The 18131-nt window shown below is 46.3% G+C and overlaps 1 protein-coding gene across 6 annotated transcripts in view; it reads left to right on the top strand.

Annotated features, from left to right (window-relative positions):
• The window catches only part of RECK (reversion inducing cysteine rich protein with kazal motifs), a 381558-nt gene that overhangs the window by 41067 nt on the left and 322360 nt on the right, over positions 1 to 18131 (top strand). For all 6 annotated transcript variants that reach the window (XM_033929631.1, XM_033929632.1, XM_033929629.1 and 3 more), the window contains one exon: positions 3316 to 3390. In XM_033929631.1, coding sequence (XP_033785522.1) covers positions 3316 to 3390 — 75 coding nt within the window. The remainder of the gene's footprint in view (positions 1 to 3315; positions 3391 to 18131) is intronic.

Here is an 18131-nt window from a genome sequence, read left to right as displayed (position 1 = left end):
TTTTTTCTGTTTCTCTTCTTTCCTTCTGTCTCCCTGCCTGTCCTCTTTCTTTCGTTCTCCCTGCTCTCCCCAAGCTGCTGCCGCCGCCATCGGATAACAGGAAAGCCGCCTCCGCCCCAAGCTCTCCCTGCTTCGGGCCGACCAGCATTCCTCTCCCCAACGTCAATTCTGCCATCGGAGAGGAAGTTCCGGCCCAGCCAGGCAGCGATTGGCTGGCCAGAACTTCCTCTCTGACAGCAGAATTGACGTCGGGGAGAGGAAGGCTGATCAGCCCAAGATCGCGATTGACCTATTGGGAGAAATGCTGCCGGGTCCTGCTTTCGCGGAAACAGAAAGTAGGCAGGACCCGGCAGCAAGAACAGCAAATTGTAAGCTTCACTGACCTGTCTCCCACCTTAGCCCGTAGTGAACGCATGCTCCGGAGCTCTAACATGTGCGTGCCGGCTTCCCTTCTCTTCTCTTCCCCCCGGACTTAACTTCCGGTTTTGGAGGGAAGAGTAGGGAAGCCGGCACGCATACGTTAGAGCCCCGGAGCATAAGTTCTCCAAGCCGTTTATTTTTTTTTTTAAATGTTGAGCAGCGGTGTCAGCAGCAGAATTCACATCGGATGATAGCTCTTACAATCTGTAGCAAGCTTGTGTAATGAGGCCATACAAAGAGTAGCTCTTTTAACTGGATGGCTTTATACATCTTTTGCTTGTATAAATTTTAAAAGTATTATCTGAAGACAATCGGGCAGATATTCTCACATGTGAGTGACATCATCCACAGAGACTGGCACAGACAGTGTACTGTCACTTTAGAAGTTTCAACACTGCCCATACCGTGCATGCGTTGGTGCCTTCGTGCCCAATGGCTCGCAGGACCATCGGTTCTACAGAAAAGGGCCTGTTTCCACGCAGCAGAGAAGTTGTCTCTAAGCACGACAAACTTTTGATACTTTTTTTGCCTTTCCATTACAATTAATAATAATAATAATTTTTATATGCCGCCATACCGGGAGGGTTCTAGGCGGCTCACAACAGAGGCAATACATACAATGCATAAAAATACAATGGATAAAATAGTAAAACCAAGCAAATTAATACATCAGGTTAAAAAAGGAAGAACAAGTTAAAATAAACAACGTACGTTAAGATACCAGCCTATCGAATAATTGTGTCTTTAACAATTTTCTGAAATCTAAATAAGAAGAAGCCTCTAACATTATTTTTCCTAGAAATGAATTTAATTTAGTGGCCTGAAATGAAAGTTCTCTCAAGAAACTTTTTGTAATGACAAGATTTTATGGAAGTATATGAGAATAGATGCACTCTACGTGCACTCTTATTAGAGTGACTCAGAGAAAAATGAGGAATAAGATAGTCTGGTGACATACCAAAAACTACTTTATAACAGATGCATGAAAACTTAAACAAGACTCTGGACCAACCAATGGAGTTTTTGATAAAATGGAGTAACTTGTTCCCATTTTTTTTTTAAAGTCAAAAATGAGGCAAACAGCAGTATTCTGGACTACTCTTATTTTTTTGAGAATTTTCTTTTAGGCCCTTAAATATACAATATTACAGTAGTCAAGAATACTTAAGATAGAGGACTGCACCAACAGGCGAAAGGAGGCTTCATCAAAATACTTCTTAATGGTGCAAAGCTTCCAAAGCACTGAAAAACATTTCTTAAACAATAAATCAGTATGTTTTTCCAACGTTACTCCCAGTATTTTGGGCAGTTTTTCCTTTGATATCCATAATTTGTGTGCCTACTGCCTAGATCCTGATCACTGAGACATTTCTTGCAAGCTTTGTGCTCAACTGCAGAAGAGGTCACTTAAAACTAGAAAGTTACAATACGAGAAACTTTTTTCAGGTGAACTTCATGGGCATCAACTCCAACACTTAACATCCAGAAACTCTAGCATTGACACTGGCAGCATCGGTGACCCATTTCACCTCTGCATCGTTGGTGTTGCCTCCCTTGGGGAAATCTCATAGGAAGGCTAAAAAGCATAAATATTTCTCGCCCCTCCATGCAAGGCTTCTTCTACATCGATGCATTCAAAGCATCGATGTCCTACAACCAGATTTCTATCCCTGCAGCTGGTGTCACTTCCTGAGGCTTGCCTCAACATTGAGGTCACCAATGCCTCGACACCCGACGTAACCTCTGTACCCTTGATATCATCGGTATTGGTGCTAACTCTGCAGGATTAGATAAGAGAGCTATTGCTGAAAGCGCTGACTGGGATGCTACAGTCACACTCTGCAAGTACCTACATCGGTGCATCCAATTTCAGCCCAATCCGAGCAACAGCCTATGTCTGCATCAAAGGACCACTCTCGGACTCAAAAGTGTCGAGAGTCCCGTAGGAGGGGACACACTTCATCCTCCAAAGAGCACACTTCATTGTGAGTTTGATACTCGATGCTCTCACTGTTCTCAACGGACACCTCGATGCTCTCCTCGAGGTTTGCCTAAGCATCCATCTCATCATTCACTTTGACACTCTGAATCTGAGACATGACATTGGGACCTGTTATTCAGACTTATATCAGTGGTCAAATTCTACCTACTCTGTCTGCAGAGGAATCTTATGGCATACCATCAGATCCTTCTCCCAACACCTTGTCACAAGATCTCCACCTAAAAGTCTATCTTTTACAAAATATATCAGACAGATAGGCCAGGTTCTTTCCATAAACATGAAATCGGTGAGAAGGCACCAGCATGTTCGTGGTATGGGCGGTCTTAAAGTTTTAGTGCGACAGTACACTTTTTGACTGGGTTCCATGGTGACATCACCCACATGTGAGAATATATACCTGCTGTCCTTGGAGAACACCTGCTACATGTGAGTAACTATGCTTTTGTGTACTTCTCACTAGTCAGGATGATGCAGTCTGGACACTAAGGAAGATGAAATTTATGAGAGTCATACTTGCTAATATCCTTTCCCTTAGTCTAGCTTCACCATCCTGAGACCCCCCTCCCCCCTCAAAGGCTTCTGTTGAATCTCTATCTGTGTCTCTAGTGGTGTGTTTTGAAAACTTACTGCAGTGGTTGTAGGTATGGGTATGGATTAAGGGACCTTTCACTGCTTCAGAATTTTTCAGAGAGCACCAGACCCTTCCAGTGGTGATATCACTGGGAAGTGCCATTTGCAATATTTTCATCTGCTGGTAGGAGGGGATAACTACCCAGACAGTAATTGGGATGATGCAGCTGAACTAAAGGAAAGATTACCAGAAATGACTCAATTTCACCTTCACCTTATTACTTTTTAACATGGTACTTCTTGTCTTGTTTTCATTTTAACAGATTTTATCAACAAAGAGTGAATCGCATTTAAAACATCTCTTACAGCGTGCTCCAGAATATTGTCCCGAGTCTATGGTAAGATTGGAAATAAAGTGAAGTTTCTTATTTTTCCAAACAAGAAAGAAGAAAAGAATATAAAGCCAGTTAGAAAGACCAAAAGATCAATAAGTGCATCTTCCCAACTTCTCTGCCAGTCAGGAATGCAGGGAGGTCATAGTATGGTTAAAATTGAAAGCCAACATAAATATATTTTAAGATGTGATTTAAACTTAGTGATGATGATGATTTCTTTTAGGCAGTTGTTGGAAGAGTTCCAAAGATGAGGTGGAAGAAAAAAAATTTAGCACCTCGTTGAGTTGAAGTGACCATGGATCACTGAGGGAATAATAAAGTTCTCTGTCAAAGAGAATAGTTAGGAATATAAGGGATAAGAAGTGTAGAAAGATGAGATGGGATACTGCAGTAAAAATTCTTATGGGTGAAGTTTAGCATTTTGAACTTCATGATAAGATAGAGGTAATCAATGATTTTCCATAAGAGGTCAGGGCAAGGGTATTGGCATCTTAAGCAAACCCCAACTTCCTATAAGTTAAAGTGTGCATTGATGGATCTTTAGCTAACAGGATCTGTTTTGCTTTGAACACAGCTGTTTGTTTGCTGCCCCCCCCCCAGACTGTCTAGTTTTGCCTAATGATTGGTGTGGCCCTAGAAAGAGGTATCACATGATCAAACCAATGAGCGTTAGATAACATTTTTCATAGAGAACGGAGAACAAGTAGGACAACAGATTCTTACTGATGGGTGAAGTCATAATTGGAATCCCAGTGCGAATTGTTTGTTTTTATTTATTATGTGTGTATTAGTTATGAGTCGCCTAGTATGTGGGGTATATAAACTGTGGTATAAATAATCTTTTAAGCAACTTCTAGGAGCCTTTAGAAGACAGTACTGTGCACACAACTGCACCTTCTTTTACATCCACTGTGGATTCTATATGACATATGTTCAATTCAAACCCACAAAATGGGTCATGCAGAAGTTACACTCAAACGCTTTCTGCACCTCTCACATAGCAGTGGAGTATAGTGCCCCCTCCAGATTTTTTTCCTTCTGCAAGCGAACCTTGCAGAGGTGTTTGATCTGCTCTGAATTGTTGTTCTTATTTTTCTCTTTTTTTCGATAAGTTCAATTTTTTTGGGTGGCTTCGGAGCCTTGAGACCCCTTATTTAGGGACTCTCTGCCTGGGAAAAGAAGCAGATCCCGCGGAACCAGACTGCAGCTTTACAGGGCAAGCCTTTGGGTGGACCTGTGGGGCCAGCCTGCTGTGTTCCACTTCAGAGCTCAGGGTCTATTACCCTGGGAGCAAGCTTACCTTCTGATACTCTCAGGGGCTTACGCGCAGGCTAAAGGGCACCCTAATCTAATCTAATCTAATTCTTAGGTTTGTATACCGCATCATCTCCACTTGGCACGGTTTACAGTAGATGAAATAGGAGGGAACTACAACAAAAGGTTGGAGGTCAAAGTATGAAGAATATTTAGAGGACTTGGGATGCCAGATATGAAGAGTTTTTTGAGGACTTGGGGTATCAGGGTGCTGGCTGCATATTTCCTGCCTCTGTTGCACGTTGAGATTCTGAGGGGGTGGAAGTCTTGGTCAGGGTCTGTCTGACCGGCAGCCCAAAGATTTCAAAGATTGGACTCACTGTTTGGAGAACTTCTGAGGCAGAAAATCCTTTTTTTTTCCCCCTTCAGCTGCAGAGAAAAAAGCTGATAGGCAGGCACTATGCAGAACTGTGAATACAGCCCTATTATTTCTTATGGGAAAATCAGGAGCGGGATTTTATGGGTTTCTGAGGGTAGAGTTCAGGCCTCCCACCACTAGAAACCCTATTTCTGTGTTGTTGTTGTTGTTGTGTGGTTTTTGTTTTTTTTTTGTTGTTTTATTTTTTCTTTTAAGTCTCCACAGGCAGTTGTTGGTGTGATTTTTCTGTCTGCAGCCATCTTGGAATTTAAAAAAAATCTTTTTTTTTTTGTCTCTTCTTTAATGTCCCAAAACCCCTTGATTTCATAAAAAATTGATAGGGATGGACTCCTCAGCATGTAATATGATGAATCCTTGTGTCATTTGTGCTGGATTACCGGCAGAGGAGCGTCTTTGTACCACATGCCATGACACATGTGAGGAGGGGACAGGAGCTTCGGCTTCACCCCTCCGTGTATTGTAGGACTGGTGAACCAATGTGTGTCTGGCAAATGGGCAGAAAATCCCACCCAGTACCTGAATCTGGCAAAAGCGCAAATAGCAAGCAAGCAAGCAGTCTGGGGACCATCAAAAGCCTCGTCAGAGGTCTGTCAGGGATTGGTCACAGCCCCTGAGTATGGGTTTTCCCTAGAATTTGTGTAGCTCATGTGGAGAGCCTCTTTTATGGTTCCGGATCACGCCTTGCAGCCAGCAGGCTCGTCACTGAGTTATGAGACGGTGTCTTCTCTGACAGAGGTCACTGCTCCTGTCCATAGTACCACTGTTTACTCAGACCCAGATTGTCTAAGTTGGCACACCACTACTATGCTGCTTTTATTTGATTCCATTTTTGGATCCAGCAAACGTGAAGCCTCTGGGAGCCTTGGCTAGGTGGTGATCCCTCCATACGCCGGCTGTTTAAGTTGGTATCAATTCACCATTTTATTGCAGATACCATCATAGTATTGAAGTTGGAAGTTCAGCTTTCCATTTTCACTGCTCATTGCACAGCCAGGAGCTGCTCCACTGCTTAGACTTCCTTTTTTTTTTTTTTTCCCTGCACATCCAGACCTCACTGCCCTGGTCAGAGCAGTGGGAAAATCCTAACAGCTTTTTAAAAGTGGCTAAAGCTATGTCTAAGCTTTATCTTATGGCACCAGAATTTCTGTAGCTGTTTGACCAGCCAAAGGTGGACTCTACAGTGGTGCAGGTCACTAACCCTAGTGAAGGAATGCTACTAAGTGATGCACAGGGTGGTCATGGTCTTAAACAAATAATTTGACATGGTGTCTTTCAATATGAAGGCAGCGGTGGCAGCCTCGTTTGCTATATCACCCGGTCACACGAGACTGTGACAGGTATCATCGGTGGAGGAAGACTCCTGCCCTCAGCTGGTGATAGCTGGGGTGGATTATGTGGTGGATCTCTTGTATGACCTTATTAAGATCCTAGGCAAAGTCTTGGCATATGTGGTGGCTGCTGTCAAGATTCAGCCTCTAAAGCAACTTTAGGCAGATTGCCCTTCAAGGAACAGATTCTGTTTGGAAAATGACTTGCTGACCTCCTGGACAGCAGACCTCATCATCCTTTGGAATAGGGGGAGTCAAAGTAATTTTTGTACTTCCTGCAGGTCCTGACAAGGTAACACAAGCTCCTCTGGCCAGAGATCGTTCCAAAAGTCCCAATGATGCCAGGATTCCAACCACGCCTCTTCGTATTTGGGAGGGGGGCGTTTGTCAGCATTTTGAAGGGAATAGGAGATGAATTCCTTGGACCAATATGTGTTAGACGACATATGAAAGGGACATAAGATAGAAATCTTTGTCGTTCTCCCCCCCTCCCCCTGATTTTGTTGTCTAGATTTTCCAGCTGGGAAAAAGAGACCAGAAATCGAGCTCTGCTTCAGCGACTCAGACATTCAAGCTTTAGAGCCGGCAGCCCCTGACGATGGATTGTGCATGGGAAGATACTTCTTATACTTCATCATGCCCAGGAAAGGCACAGAAGACTGGAGGTCCGTTCTGGTTCTCAAGGCAGTCTGTGCATTTCTGAAGATTCCACGGTTTCCAATGGAAATGGCCCAATCAGTCATTGCAGCAGTGGCTCCAGGAGAATTCCTGGCATCTCAGAATTTTATAGAGGCCTATTTTCATATTCCCATCTTCCTGGGACACAGGAAATAACTGCAATTCCAGGTTTTCCAGCAGTGGGGGGCAGGGGGTGGATTGGGAGGGGGCTGGGGCAATGGGTGGGGGGACTTTGCACAGACTGGGGGGAATATGGACATCTTTTTGGGGTTTGGTTGGAGCTGGAGGGGTGGAGGCTGGGCTGCCCCTCTGGTATCCTTATGGGGGATAGTCATCTCTGTATTTTTCCCTTTGATTAGACTTCTCTGAAGTATACATTAACCTCGTGGAATGTATGGGGGGATACACTCCCCAATAAAATGTTATAAAATTCTGCAATGTTTGAATTGCTCTAAAACAGCTATAGCATTCTTACAAGAGACCTGGTTATCTTCTGCAGAACATGCCAAGCTCTGTACATGGTGGGTGGACACTCATTTGGAGGTGCCTGCCGTTGGTGGGAAAGGAGGAGTGATTGTTCTGATTCATAAAGGTCTTCCACTGCAATTCCATAAAGTGCTCCGTGATCCTAATGGTCGTTATGTTATTGCATCAGTTTTGCTCAATAATCGGCTTTTATTGTTGTGCAACGTCTATGCCCCTAACAATCCTTCTCTGTTTTTTCGGGGGCTCTGCAACCAGTTCTTGCAATTTGGTGATCTTCCGCTACTTCTGGGGGGGGGGGGACTTTAATTAAGTTCCTGATCCCCAGATGGACTGTTCCAGATCTACTGGGAGGGAGCTTACTAAGACATGTACGGGGGTCTGGACTTTGGAAACCGTTTTGGGGTTGATCGATATTTGGAGAGTGTTATACCCTTTAGAAAGGGATTACTCACATTTATCTCGGGCCCATGGGACGCTTTCCCGTATAGGTTTGGTTCTTATTTCCTGGGTGATGCTCCCCCAGGTGCAGGGGGTGGAGATGGGACCCTTTGAAATCTCCGAACACGTTTGGGTGGGCTTTTGTTGGAAGTGGGGTGCTTCCCAAAGCAGTCAGAGGGGGTGGAGGTTTCCATGCTATCTCTACCGTGATGTCAGATTTCAGAAGTTTTTGATGTAAAGGTGGAAAGACTTTCAATAATACTAATCAGCAACATCGCGATGATCCCATTCTTTACTGGCTGTGCTGCGGGGAGAGGTTATTGCCTACGTGGCTCGAACGTAAGCTGAGACACCAAACTGTGCTTGGACTGGAGTGACGAGCGACCGTGTTGAGATGTCAATATAGTCGTTGGCCGTCTCTCATACTTTGGACGCAGTTATTGGAAGTCCAACAGGAATTGAACGCGTTATTACATTAGGGCACAATGAGGGCAAGGGAGCGTTTTTAAGTTTCAATTATTTCATTTCGCCAATAAAAGTAGTCGATTATTGGCATGTTTGGTCAATACGCATAAGGGGTGGGAGGCCATTACAACTGTTCGGGATTCCCACGGTGTCTTACATCATAATCCAGTGGAGATCTGTGAGATTTTGCGGACGTTTTTTGCGGACTTGTATGCAGATCCGGGCTCGGAGTATGCTAGATGGGCAGATGTACCTTGATAGTGTGGATTTGTTCAGTTTGTCTCCCAGGGATTCTGGAGCTCTGGAACATCCCTTTACAGCTGCTGAGGTGGAGTGGGCTATTAGGGATAGTCCCTTGGGTAAAGCACTGGGGGGAGTTTTATAAGTTACTGGTGGAAGAGATTGCACCAGTATTGGCAGAGGTTTGCAACCTTAGTGTTGGGGGGTGGGGTTCAAGTGATTGCAGCGCTGTAACCAGATGTCTCCTGCTCAAGCTCCGCTTTAATTCCTCCTAAAAGTACCCCTAACTTGCGCATGTCGGCACTAACAGCTGCCCCTTTCGGCTCATTCTACTCCCGGTTGGTCTCCGATCCCAATTGCGGGATTTATCAGAACCGGTGGTGGCACATCACGGCAGTAATGCCGATAAAGTCGATGTGGCCAGGAAAAGACAAGCCTACCAAGCTTACTAACATTGTGATCCCGAGCCCAGCGTCCTGCGCCACGCCCGCCCACGAGGACAGCATGCAGGTCTCCATCCACCATATCTTCCAATTGCTTGATGAAAAGCTGACCAAGTTGCACACAGTGCTGGAAGAAGTGAAGGACAGCATTGCTAAGCATGCAGCGCATATTCAGCATGCGGAGGAGAGAATATCGGCTCAGGAGGACAGGGCAGAGACCTCGGATCAGCGCCTTACTTCACTAGAAGCCCAGGTAAAATTGCTAGAGGACAGGGCGGAAGATGTAGAGAACTGCAGTCACCAAAATAATATCAGGCTAATTGGCTTGTCAGAATCAATTCGGGAATCGGAGCTGAGATATCTGGTGGCGAGCTGGCTGCCACAGACTTTAGGCTTAGCGCCTTCCCTAGGCCTTGTCCACTTGGAGCAGGCCCATCGCATCAGGGCCCTGAGGGCACCCGGCCGAGATCAGTGATAGCTCGCTTCCTTAATTACGCCACTAAAGCCTATATTTTGGAAGCTTATCAACAGACCCGGACCTTGGACTATCAGGGCACTGAGATCCTGCTCTTCCAGGATTTTTCTACAAAGCTGGCTGAATGACGTTGAGCTCTAGCCCCTTCCTGTACCCAGCTGCACTCATAGAAACATAGAAGATGACGGCAGAAAAGGGCTACAGCCTATCAAGTCTGCCCACTCTGCTTACCCACCCCCTGTCTATGCCCTAATGACCCAATTTCCTTATCTTGACCCTCGTAGGGATCCCACATGGGTATCCCATTTATTCTTAAAGTCTGGCAAGCTGTCTGCCTCGATCACCTGCACTGGAAGCTTGTTCCAATGATCAACCACTCTCTCTGTGAAGAAATACTTTCTGGTGTCGCCATGAAATTTTCCGCCCCTGAGTTTGAGCGGGTGCCCTCTTGTGGCCGAGGGTCCCTTGACAAAGAAAATATCATCTTCCACTTCGACATGTCCCGTGAGGTACTTAAATGTTTCGATCATGTCTCCCCTCTCCCTACGTTCCTCAAGAGTGTAGAGCTGCAATTTGTTCAGTTTCTCTTCGTACGAGAGACCCTTGAGCCCCGAGATCATCCTGGTGGCCGTCCGTGAACCGATTCAATTCTGCGCACATCTTTACTGTAATGTGGCCTCCAGAATTGCACCCAGTACTCCAGATGAGGTCTCACCATGGCCCAGTACAATGGCATTATGACTTCAGGCTTTCGGCTGACGAAACTTCTATTGATACAACCCAATATCTGCCTTGCCTTAGATGAAGCCTTCTCCACTTGATTGGCAGTTTTCATGTCTGCACTGATGATTACTCCTAAATCTCGTTCTGCTGAAGTCCTAGTTAAAGTTTCTCCGTTCAAGAAGTACATCCTGCATGGATTTCTGCTTCCGAGGTGCATGACCTTACATTTCTTAGCGAGGGATCATATTTGCACTCCAGTACCCTGCTAAGGTCCGGATAAATCATAACAACGAGACCATTACCCTGGACACTCCAGTGAATCTACGCTCTTTTCTGGACAATCTGCATGCCCCTTGACGGGGGATCACCTTGGGGATGCTGCTGTGCGAGCTTACTTAGCTTCCTATTCCTGGCCACATGAAGGATCCTGTGGGTTGCTGCCACCTTTACTCCTAGGGACCTGATTGCTGGAGCCTGGGCCTTTGGCTTCCCCTGCCTGATTTGCGGGACCTTGTCTTTTGGATCAAGCTTCTTGGCCCTTCTTGTGCAGGGATACTGGAGGCTCTTTGTTATCCAACCCCATGGCTAGGAAGCCTGTGGGAGGGCTCCCGCCTGGGAGCTCTGGCTTTTTGTGCACGGCTGCTGTTGTGCTCTTGGACCTCCAGGGGATCTCCTTGGCCTAGCTTCCCTTGTGGCTGCGGGATGGCAGGTGGCGAAGGCCCTACTGCATTGATCTTTTCTCGTTTGGAGTCTGTTGACGAAGGGCTATTTGTTGAAGGACTTCCCTCCTCATGAATGCCCTATCTGGGACTCTACCTGGTGACCACACCTTTATCTTTGCACCATACCGGTGGCTTCTAGGGATGCATATTTCCGGTGCTGACAAGACTGGACACCTTGCTTTCTTTTTCTTTATGGGAGACGGGGGGAGGAGGAGGGTTGGGGCTTGGGGGTCTTTTTTTCCTATCTGTTTTTTGGGGAAGTGGTGAAGCTGAGTAGATGATGGGGTTTTTTGGGGGTGTCAAGGTTGGGAACAGGTGGGAGGAGTGCATGGTGGTGTATGCGTGGCGGCTTGAGAGTATTTGGTTGTGAACTATGTGTCATAGTGGTCTGTGCTTGGCTGTCTCTTGGGAGTATGGGAAACCACATTCAGTTGTTCATCTGGAGGGAGGGGACCTTGCTAGGGGGTCTTTTTCCCACTACATATGGAGCTACAACAGCATCTTTTACCCTACCTTGAGGGAGCAGTGGTGTATGGTTAAATTGAAAATATCCACACTTAATGTGGATGGGATCCACTCCCCCATTAAAAGAAAAAAAGATATTGACATGGTTCCGCAAGTAGCGGGTTGATATTGCCTTCCTCCAAGAAACACACCTCACGATGGTAGAACATGAGAAATTGAGACGGGATTGGGTGGGAGACATCTACTACTCATCCTATAGCAGCCGTCAATGAGGGGTGGCTCTCTTGATCCACAAGCAAATTCCCTTTCACATGCATAAAGATGTACAGGACAAAGAGGGTAGATTTGAGCTGGTCCTTGGAGAGCTATGGGGCCACAAACTGATGTTTTGTAATGTCTATGCCCCCAACATTTACAGTCATAGTTTCTTTTCAGGGCTGATGGCCAGACTGGCACAGCACCCGGGATATCAGTTGGTCCTGGGTGGCGATTTCAACATCACCGCAGACCCCACCCTGGGCTGTGCCCCCCCCCCCACGAAGCGCTTCCCCCGGGATAATAGTGGTAAAGGGGTTAATTTTTTGACCAACAACTCAGGATTCTGGATATATAGAAACATAGAAACATAGAAGATGACGGCAGAAAAGGGCTACAGCCCATCAAGTCTGCCCACTCTGCTTACCCACCCTCTGTCTATGTCCTAATGACCCAATTTCCTTATCTTGACCCTCGTAGGGATCCCACATGGGTATCCCATTTATTCTTAAAGTCTGGCACGGTGTCTGCCTCGATCATCTGCACTGGAAGCTTGTTCCAATGATCAACCACTCTCTCTGTGAAGAAATACTTTCTGGTGTCGCCATTAAATTTTCCGCCCCTGAGTTTGAGTGGGTGCCCTCTTGTGGCCGAGGGTCCCTTGAAAAAGAAAATATCATCTTCCACTTCGACACGTCCCGTGAGGTTCTTAAATGTTTCAATCATGTCTCCCCTCTCCCTACGTTCCTCGAGAGTGTAGAGCTGCAATTTGTTCAGTCTCTCTTTGTACGAGAGACCCTTGAGCCCCGAGATAATCCTGGTGGCCGTCCGTTGAACCGATTCAATTCTGCGCACATCTTTACTGTAATGTGGCCTCCAGAATTGCACACAGTACTCCAGATGAGGTCTCACCATGGGCCCTGTACAACGGCATTATGATTTCAGGCTTTCGGCTGACGAAACTTCTATTGATACAACCCAATATCTGCCTTGCCTTAGATGAAGCCTTCTCCACTTGATTGGCAGTTTTCATGTCTGCACTGATTACTCCTAAATCTCGTTCTGCTGAAGTCCTAGTTAAAGTTTCTCCGTTCAAGAAGTACGTCCTGCATGGATTTCCGCTTCTGAGGTGCATGACCTTACATTTCTTAGCATTGAAGCCTAGCTGCCAGATTGAGGACCAACTTTCCAATGTAAGCAGGTCCTGCGCCATATAATTCTGTAAACTGCATTCACTTACTATATTACATAGTTTGGCATCATCGGCGAATAGTGTTATTTTACCTTGAAGCCCTTGAGTCAGATCCCCTATGAATATGTTGAAAAGGAGTGGACCCAGGACCGAGCCCTGCGGCACTCCACTGGTCACCTCCGATGTTTTAGAGAGGGTACCATTAACCACCACCCTCTGAAGTCTGCCACTTAGCCAATCATTGACCCATGCAGTTAGTGTCTCTCCTAACCCCATCGATTCCATCTTGCTTAGCAGCCTGCGGTGTGGGACACTGTCAAAAGCTTTACTGAAGTCCAGGTACACGACGTCCAAAGACTCTCCCAAGTCCAACTTTCTTGTTACCCAGTCAAAGAAGCTGATGAGATTGGATTGGCAGGACCTACCCTTGGTGAATCCATGCTGACTGGGATCCTGAAGATTCCCTTCATTCAAGATCGTGTCCAATTTGCTTTTAATTAGTGTTTCCATGAGTTTGCACACTATTGATGTGAGACTCACCGGTCTATAATTTGCAGCCTCTGCCCTGCAACCCTTTTTATGCAGAGGAACGACATTAGCTAATTTCCAGTCCAGGGGAACTTTCCCCTTACTTAGGGAGAGATTGAATAGCTCAGCCAACGGTTTCGCCAGGACATCGCTCAATTCTCTGAGCACTCTTGGGTGCAAATTGTCTGGTCCCATGGCTTTGTTAACCTTGAGTCTTGCCAGTTCACTGTAAACTTCACCTGGTGTGAATTCAAAATTCTGAAACTGGTCTTCTGTGCTTTGTGTTGCCTTCAACTACGGACCGTGTCCCGGTGCCTCACAGGTGAAGACTGAGCAGAAGTATTCATTCAGTAGTTCGGCTTTATCGTAATCTGCTTCCACGTAACTTCCGTCCGGTCTTCTCAGGCATACTATCCTGCCTGTGTTCCTTTTTCTGTCACTAATATACCTGAAGAAGGATTTGTCCCCCTTTTTAATGTTTTTTGCCAGAATTTCTTCCACTCGAAGTTTTGCCTCCCTAACTGCCATTTTGACTGCTGTAGACCTGGTCCTATATTCTACTTTTGCCTCTCTTTTCTCCGTGCGCTTGTAGGAGAGAAACGCTTTTTTCTTCTCCTTAATGAGGTGCGAGATCTCTGCGGTGAACCATTGGGGTTTATTGTTTCTTTGTCGTTTATTTACTGATTTTATGAAGCGGCTAGTTGCTTCATGTATGGTTGATTTCAGTGTTAACCACTTAGCTTCTACATCTACATATATTGCGGTTGCTGCACCCGACGTAATGTACTTACACTTTTTTCTCTAACCCACATAACCTCTACTCCCGTCTAGATTACTTCTTGATGTCTCCCTCCCTATTACCTGTGGTGGACGCTATGGATATTTTGGAAGCCTTTCTATCGGATCATTCTCCGGTGTTGCTATCTCTTCAGATCACAGCTGATCCTTCTGAACAGATTTGGCGTTTTCCGTGCTTTTTGTATAAAGATCTGGATTTCCACAAGTATCTGAGAGATAAATGGCAGGATTATTATGTCATTAATTTTGCACTTGATCTCGACCCTGGCCTCTTTTGGGAAGCCTCAAAAGTGGTCCTCCGGGGCTTTATCATCGCTTATATCGCAAACAGGAGGTGGAAACGTGAGGCAACGCTACAGGCGCTGTCTGGGGAGCTGCACCAATTACGTAGACACCACCAAGGTAGTCTGACGGATGTGGATTGATCTCACTTGCGGGAACTTTAGCAACAGGGCGCCACGATCCGTACAGTCCCTGGCTGAAAGGGACATTTATTTTTGCCATTATAGACTTCATAGATGGGGGAGGGGGGGGGGAAGGTGGGTAGCTTGTTGGCTCGCCTCGTCCATCTATACCGCAAGCGCCAGGTGATAACGTCCATCACCGATTCACATGGTTATACACATACGACCGAAGCCAATATTCACCAACAATTCGTGACTTATTATAAAGACTTGTATACCCATAAGCCCTATGCAGAGACGGATAGGGATACTTTTTCCAGGACATCATCCTCCCTCGGCTCACGCAAGATCAGGAGGTGGAGACTGGTTTTAAGGGGCTTCAGCTTACCAAGTCCCCGGGCCCGGATGGCTATGGGCCTGAATATTACAAGATTCTTTCGGACCTCATCTTGCCTTCCCTGAGTGCGGCTTACAATGCCTTACACTCTTAGAGGGGCCTAGTACACTACAATATGGCTCATGTCATACTCCTTCCCAAACCGGGCAATGACGCCTCTCAGGTGGGGTCCTACAGGCCCATAGCACTCCTTAATCAAGACGCGAAGTTGTTGGCGGCGCTGATCGCAAAGCATTTGAATGCCTTTCTACACCTCCTCAACCATTAGGATTAAGTGGGTTTTGTCCCTGGCAGATATGCCTCTATGAATCTAACTAGAGCCTTGATGGCTGTATACTCGAGGGGGGGGGGGGTGCTGGTAGGGCAGCTAATCGTTGGCCTGGATCTGGAAAAGGCTTTTGATAGTATATCATGGTCATATCTTTTCTGGGTCATGGGGCGATATGGGCTAGAGGGTACTTTCTTGGAGTGGGTGCATAGTCTTTATTTTTCTCCCCAGGCTCGGCTTCTTGTTAATGGCCATCTCACTTCTCCCTTCCCCCTGGAATGGGGCACACGTCAGGGCTGCCTGTTGCCATTGCTCCTCTTTCTCCTTGCTATCAAACCGCTGTTGGTCAAAATTAGATCGAATCCTATTCTTCTGAGCATCAAGATTGGTACTCAGGAGATCCGCCTCAATCTCTTCGCTGACGATATTCTCTTATATTTAGAAAACGCCCCTTTACATCTTCCATGGGCTCTCGATATTGTGCAAGCCTTTGGGACAATATCAGGCCTCTGTGTTAATTGTGCAAAATCTGAGCTGCTCCTGTTGGCCTCTGAGCAGCACGAGCACTGGCATGATGACCTACCTATCTTCCCAGTGTGAAAACCTATGCGTTATCTGGGGGTCTATTTGAGTGTTCAACCTAAACTTATGTATCAATATAATGTTGTTCACCATATTGAGACTATCCGGCAGTTTTGCGTCAAATGGAAGGACGTACCACTCTCTCTTTGGGGCTGGGTGGCTTTGTTTAAAATGGTCCTCTTGCCTAAACTCTTATACCCTCTGCAGACTATCCCCCTTTGGATCACCCTTAAGGATGGGTGGACATTTAAATCTATTCTCCTTTCCTTTATCTGGCGTAACAAAGCAGCCCGTATCAGTTATGCCACTTTAAAGCTGGACAAGCGATTGGGTGGTGTGAAGCTCCCGGACATCCGCTTGTACAATGTCGCTTCGCTACTATGGTTTATACATGAGGGAATTACAGGTAGTTATACATTTTCGCCCAGTGGGTGGATGACTGAGTGGTGCGCTCCCCATTCCTTTTTATCCTTATTGCATGTGTTACCGCAGGCTATGACAGGGGCTGGTCCTCGGTTCCAATTTTTGAAACCTTTCCGTCTAGCCTGGCGGTGGTGGCAGACACGGGAACAGCGTTCACATCAGGCCTCCCCTTTCCTCCCTTTGGTGGGGAATGTGGCTTTTCCTCTGGGGATGGGTCTCTCGAGGTTCCAGGTGTGGGAATACTGGGGCTGTGTCAGTCTGCGGTACCTTGTCGAGGGGAGCTGGGGAGGTTTTACCCACTTTCTCTCAATTACAGGCCAGATGGGAGCTTCCTGCTACGCAATTTTGGGCCTATTTATAACTCCTTATCCTTAGTACGCCAGTGGGAGGAAGAGTGGTCCCTTGGCAGCTTAGATTCCCAATTGGTGCTGGTCCCCTCCCAAATGGCCACTTGGTACAGAATTCTTAAGCTAGCCCCCAAGGCCTTATACCTAGAACGAGTGATTGGCTAGTGGTCCAGGGACCTGGTAATCGACATCACCGAAGCCCAATTTTTGGAGCTCTTTGCAAATCTCTCCCTCCTAGTTGGCTCCACAGACTTTAGGGAAATGCAATTTAAAATCCTGCACTGAGCCTACATCTCTAGAACTCGGGGTCTGGCTATGGGTCTCTGGGAGGATGCCACTTGTTCACATTGCCAGAGGGCTGAAGGTACTCTGGTCCACTTGTTTCTGGAATGTCCTCATGTGGCTATTTGGCTACAGGTCCTTCCCTTTCTGGACGACTTAATGGGGCGACAGGTACTGCATGATTATGGCCTGTTGCTGCTGGGAGATCTGAGGGAATTGCTTAATGGGGGCTTTACTCTCCCACTCTGGAAATTTTTGTACCTGGCACTTCTGTTGGGGAAAAAGCTCCTGATCAGGCACTGGGTGGAGCCGACACCGGCCTCCTTTTCACACTGGTTGCGGTTGGTGATGGAGGTTGCTAATTTTGAAATACATGCATACTGGTCTGCTTTCTCCCTTGATAAACATCTTTTATGTTTCTCTGTGGAGGGCGTTCCTGAAGACGGCAGCAGGGGATGTCCCCGCGGACCAGCCACAATCTTGATCGGCTGGATCTCGGGGACGTCATACTGCACACTTTCTCTCAAGCTGGTGTGATTGGGGTGTGTATGGATGGAGTACATGTGGGGATATGTGAGGATTATCTGGTATGACTAGTATGGTATGCCTGGATGGCTGCTGCCTGTTGGAATGGATGCGAGTGTGTGTGGCGGGGGTTTTCTCTCTTTCTAATATAAAATTGTTATTGTGGCCTTAGTTAGATTTCCAGGGGGGTCTCTGCCCTCTTGTTCACTGTTCCATGGAGTCCGCTGCATGACTTGCTGTTATATCCTTGCTTCCCATGGGTATTTTGTTGATGGGCTTGCACTTGTTGATTTATCTCGAATGTTTACTGTTATCGTTCCTGGATTGTTGGTACTGTTTGCACTGTTTTCGTATCTCCTTGTATTACGACTTATATTTTCTTGCTATATTCTTGGCTGCATTATCAATCAATAAATATCATGTTTTTAAAACCCCAAAAAAACAATCTTAGTATTGTCAAGGGCTTCCTCCCTTGGTATTTGAACTTAGCACAAATCATTGTTCTCTTGAAGCCCAGTAAGGATCCTCACTTATCGGAATCATATAGACCAATCTCCCTTTTGAATTATGAGGCTAAATTAATGGTA

Source organism: Geotrypetes seraphini, chromosome 2, assembly GCF_902459505.1.
Source record: "Geotrypetes seraphini chromosome 2, aGeoSer1.1, whole genome shotgun sequence".
In the NCBI taxonomy this organism is placed as follows: Eukaryota; Metazoa; Chordata; class Amphibia; order Gymnophiona; family Dermophiidae; genus Geotrypetes; species Geotrypetes seraphini.
This window is presented reverse-complemented; position numbering and strand designations above follow the sequence as displayed.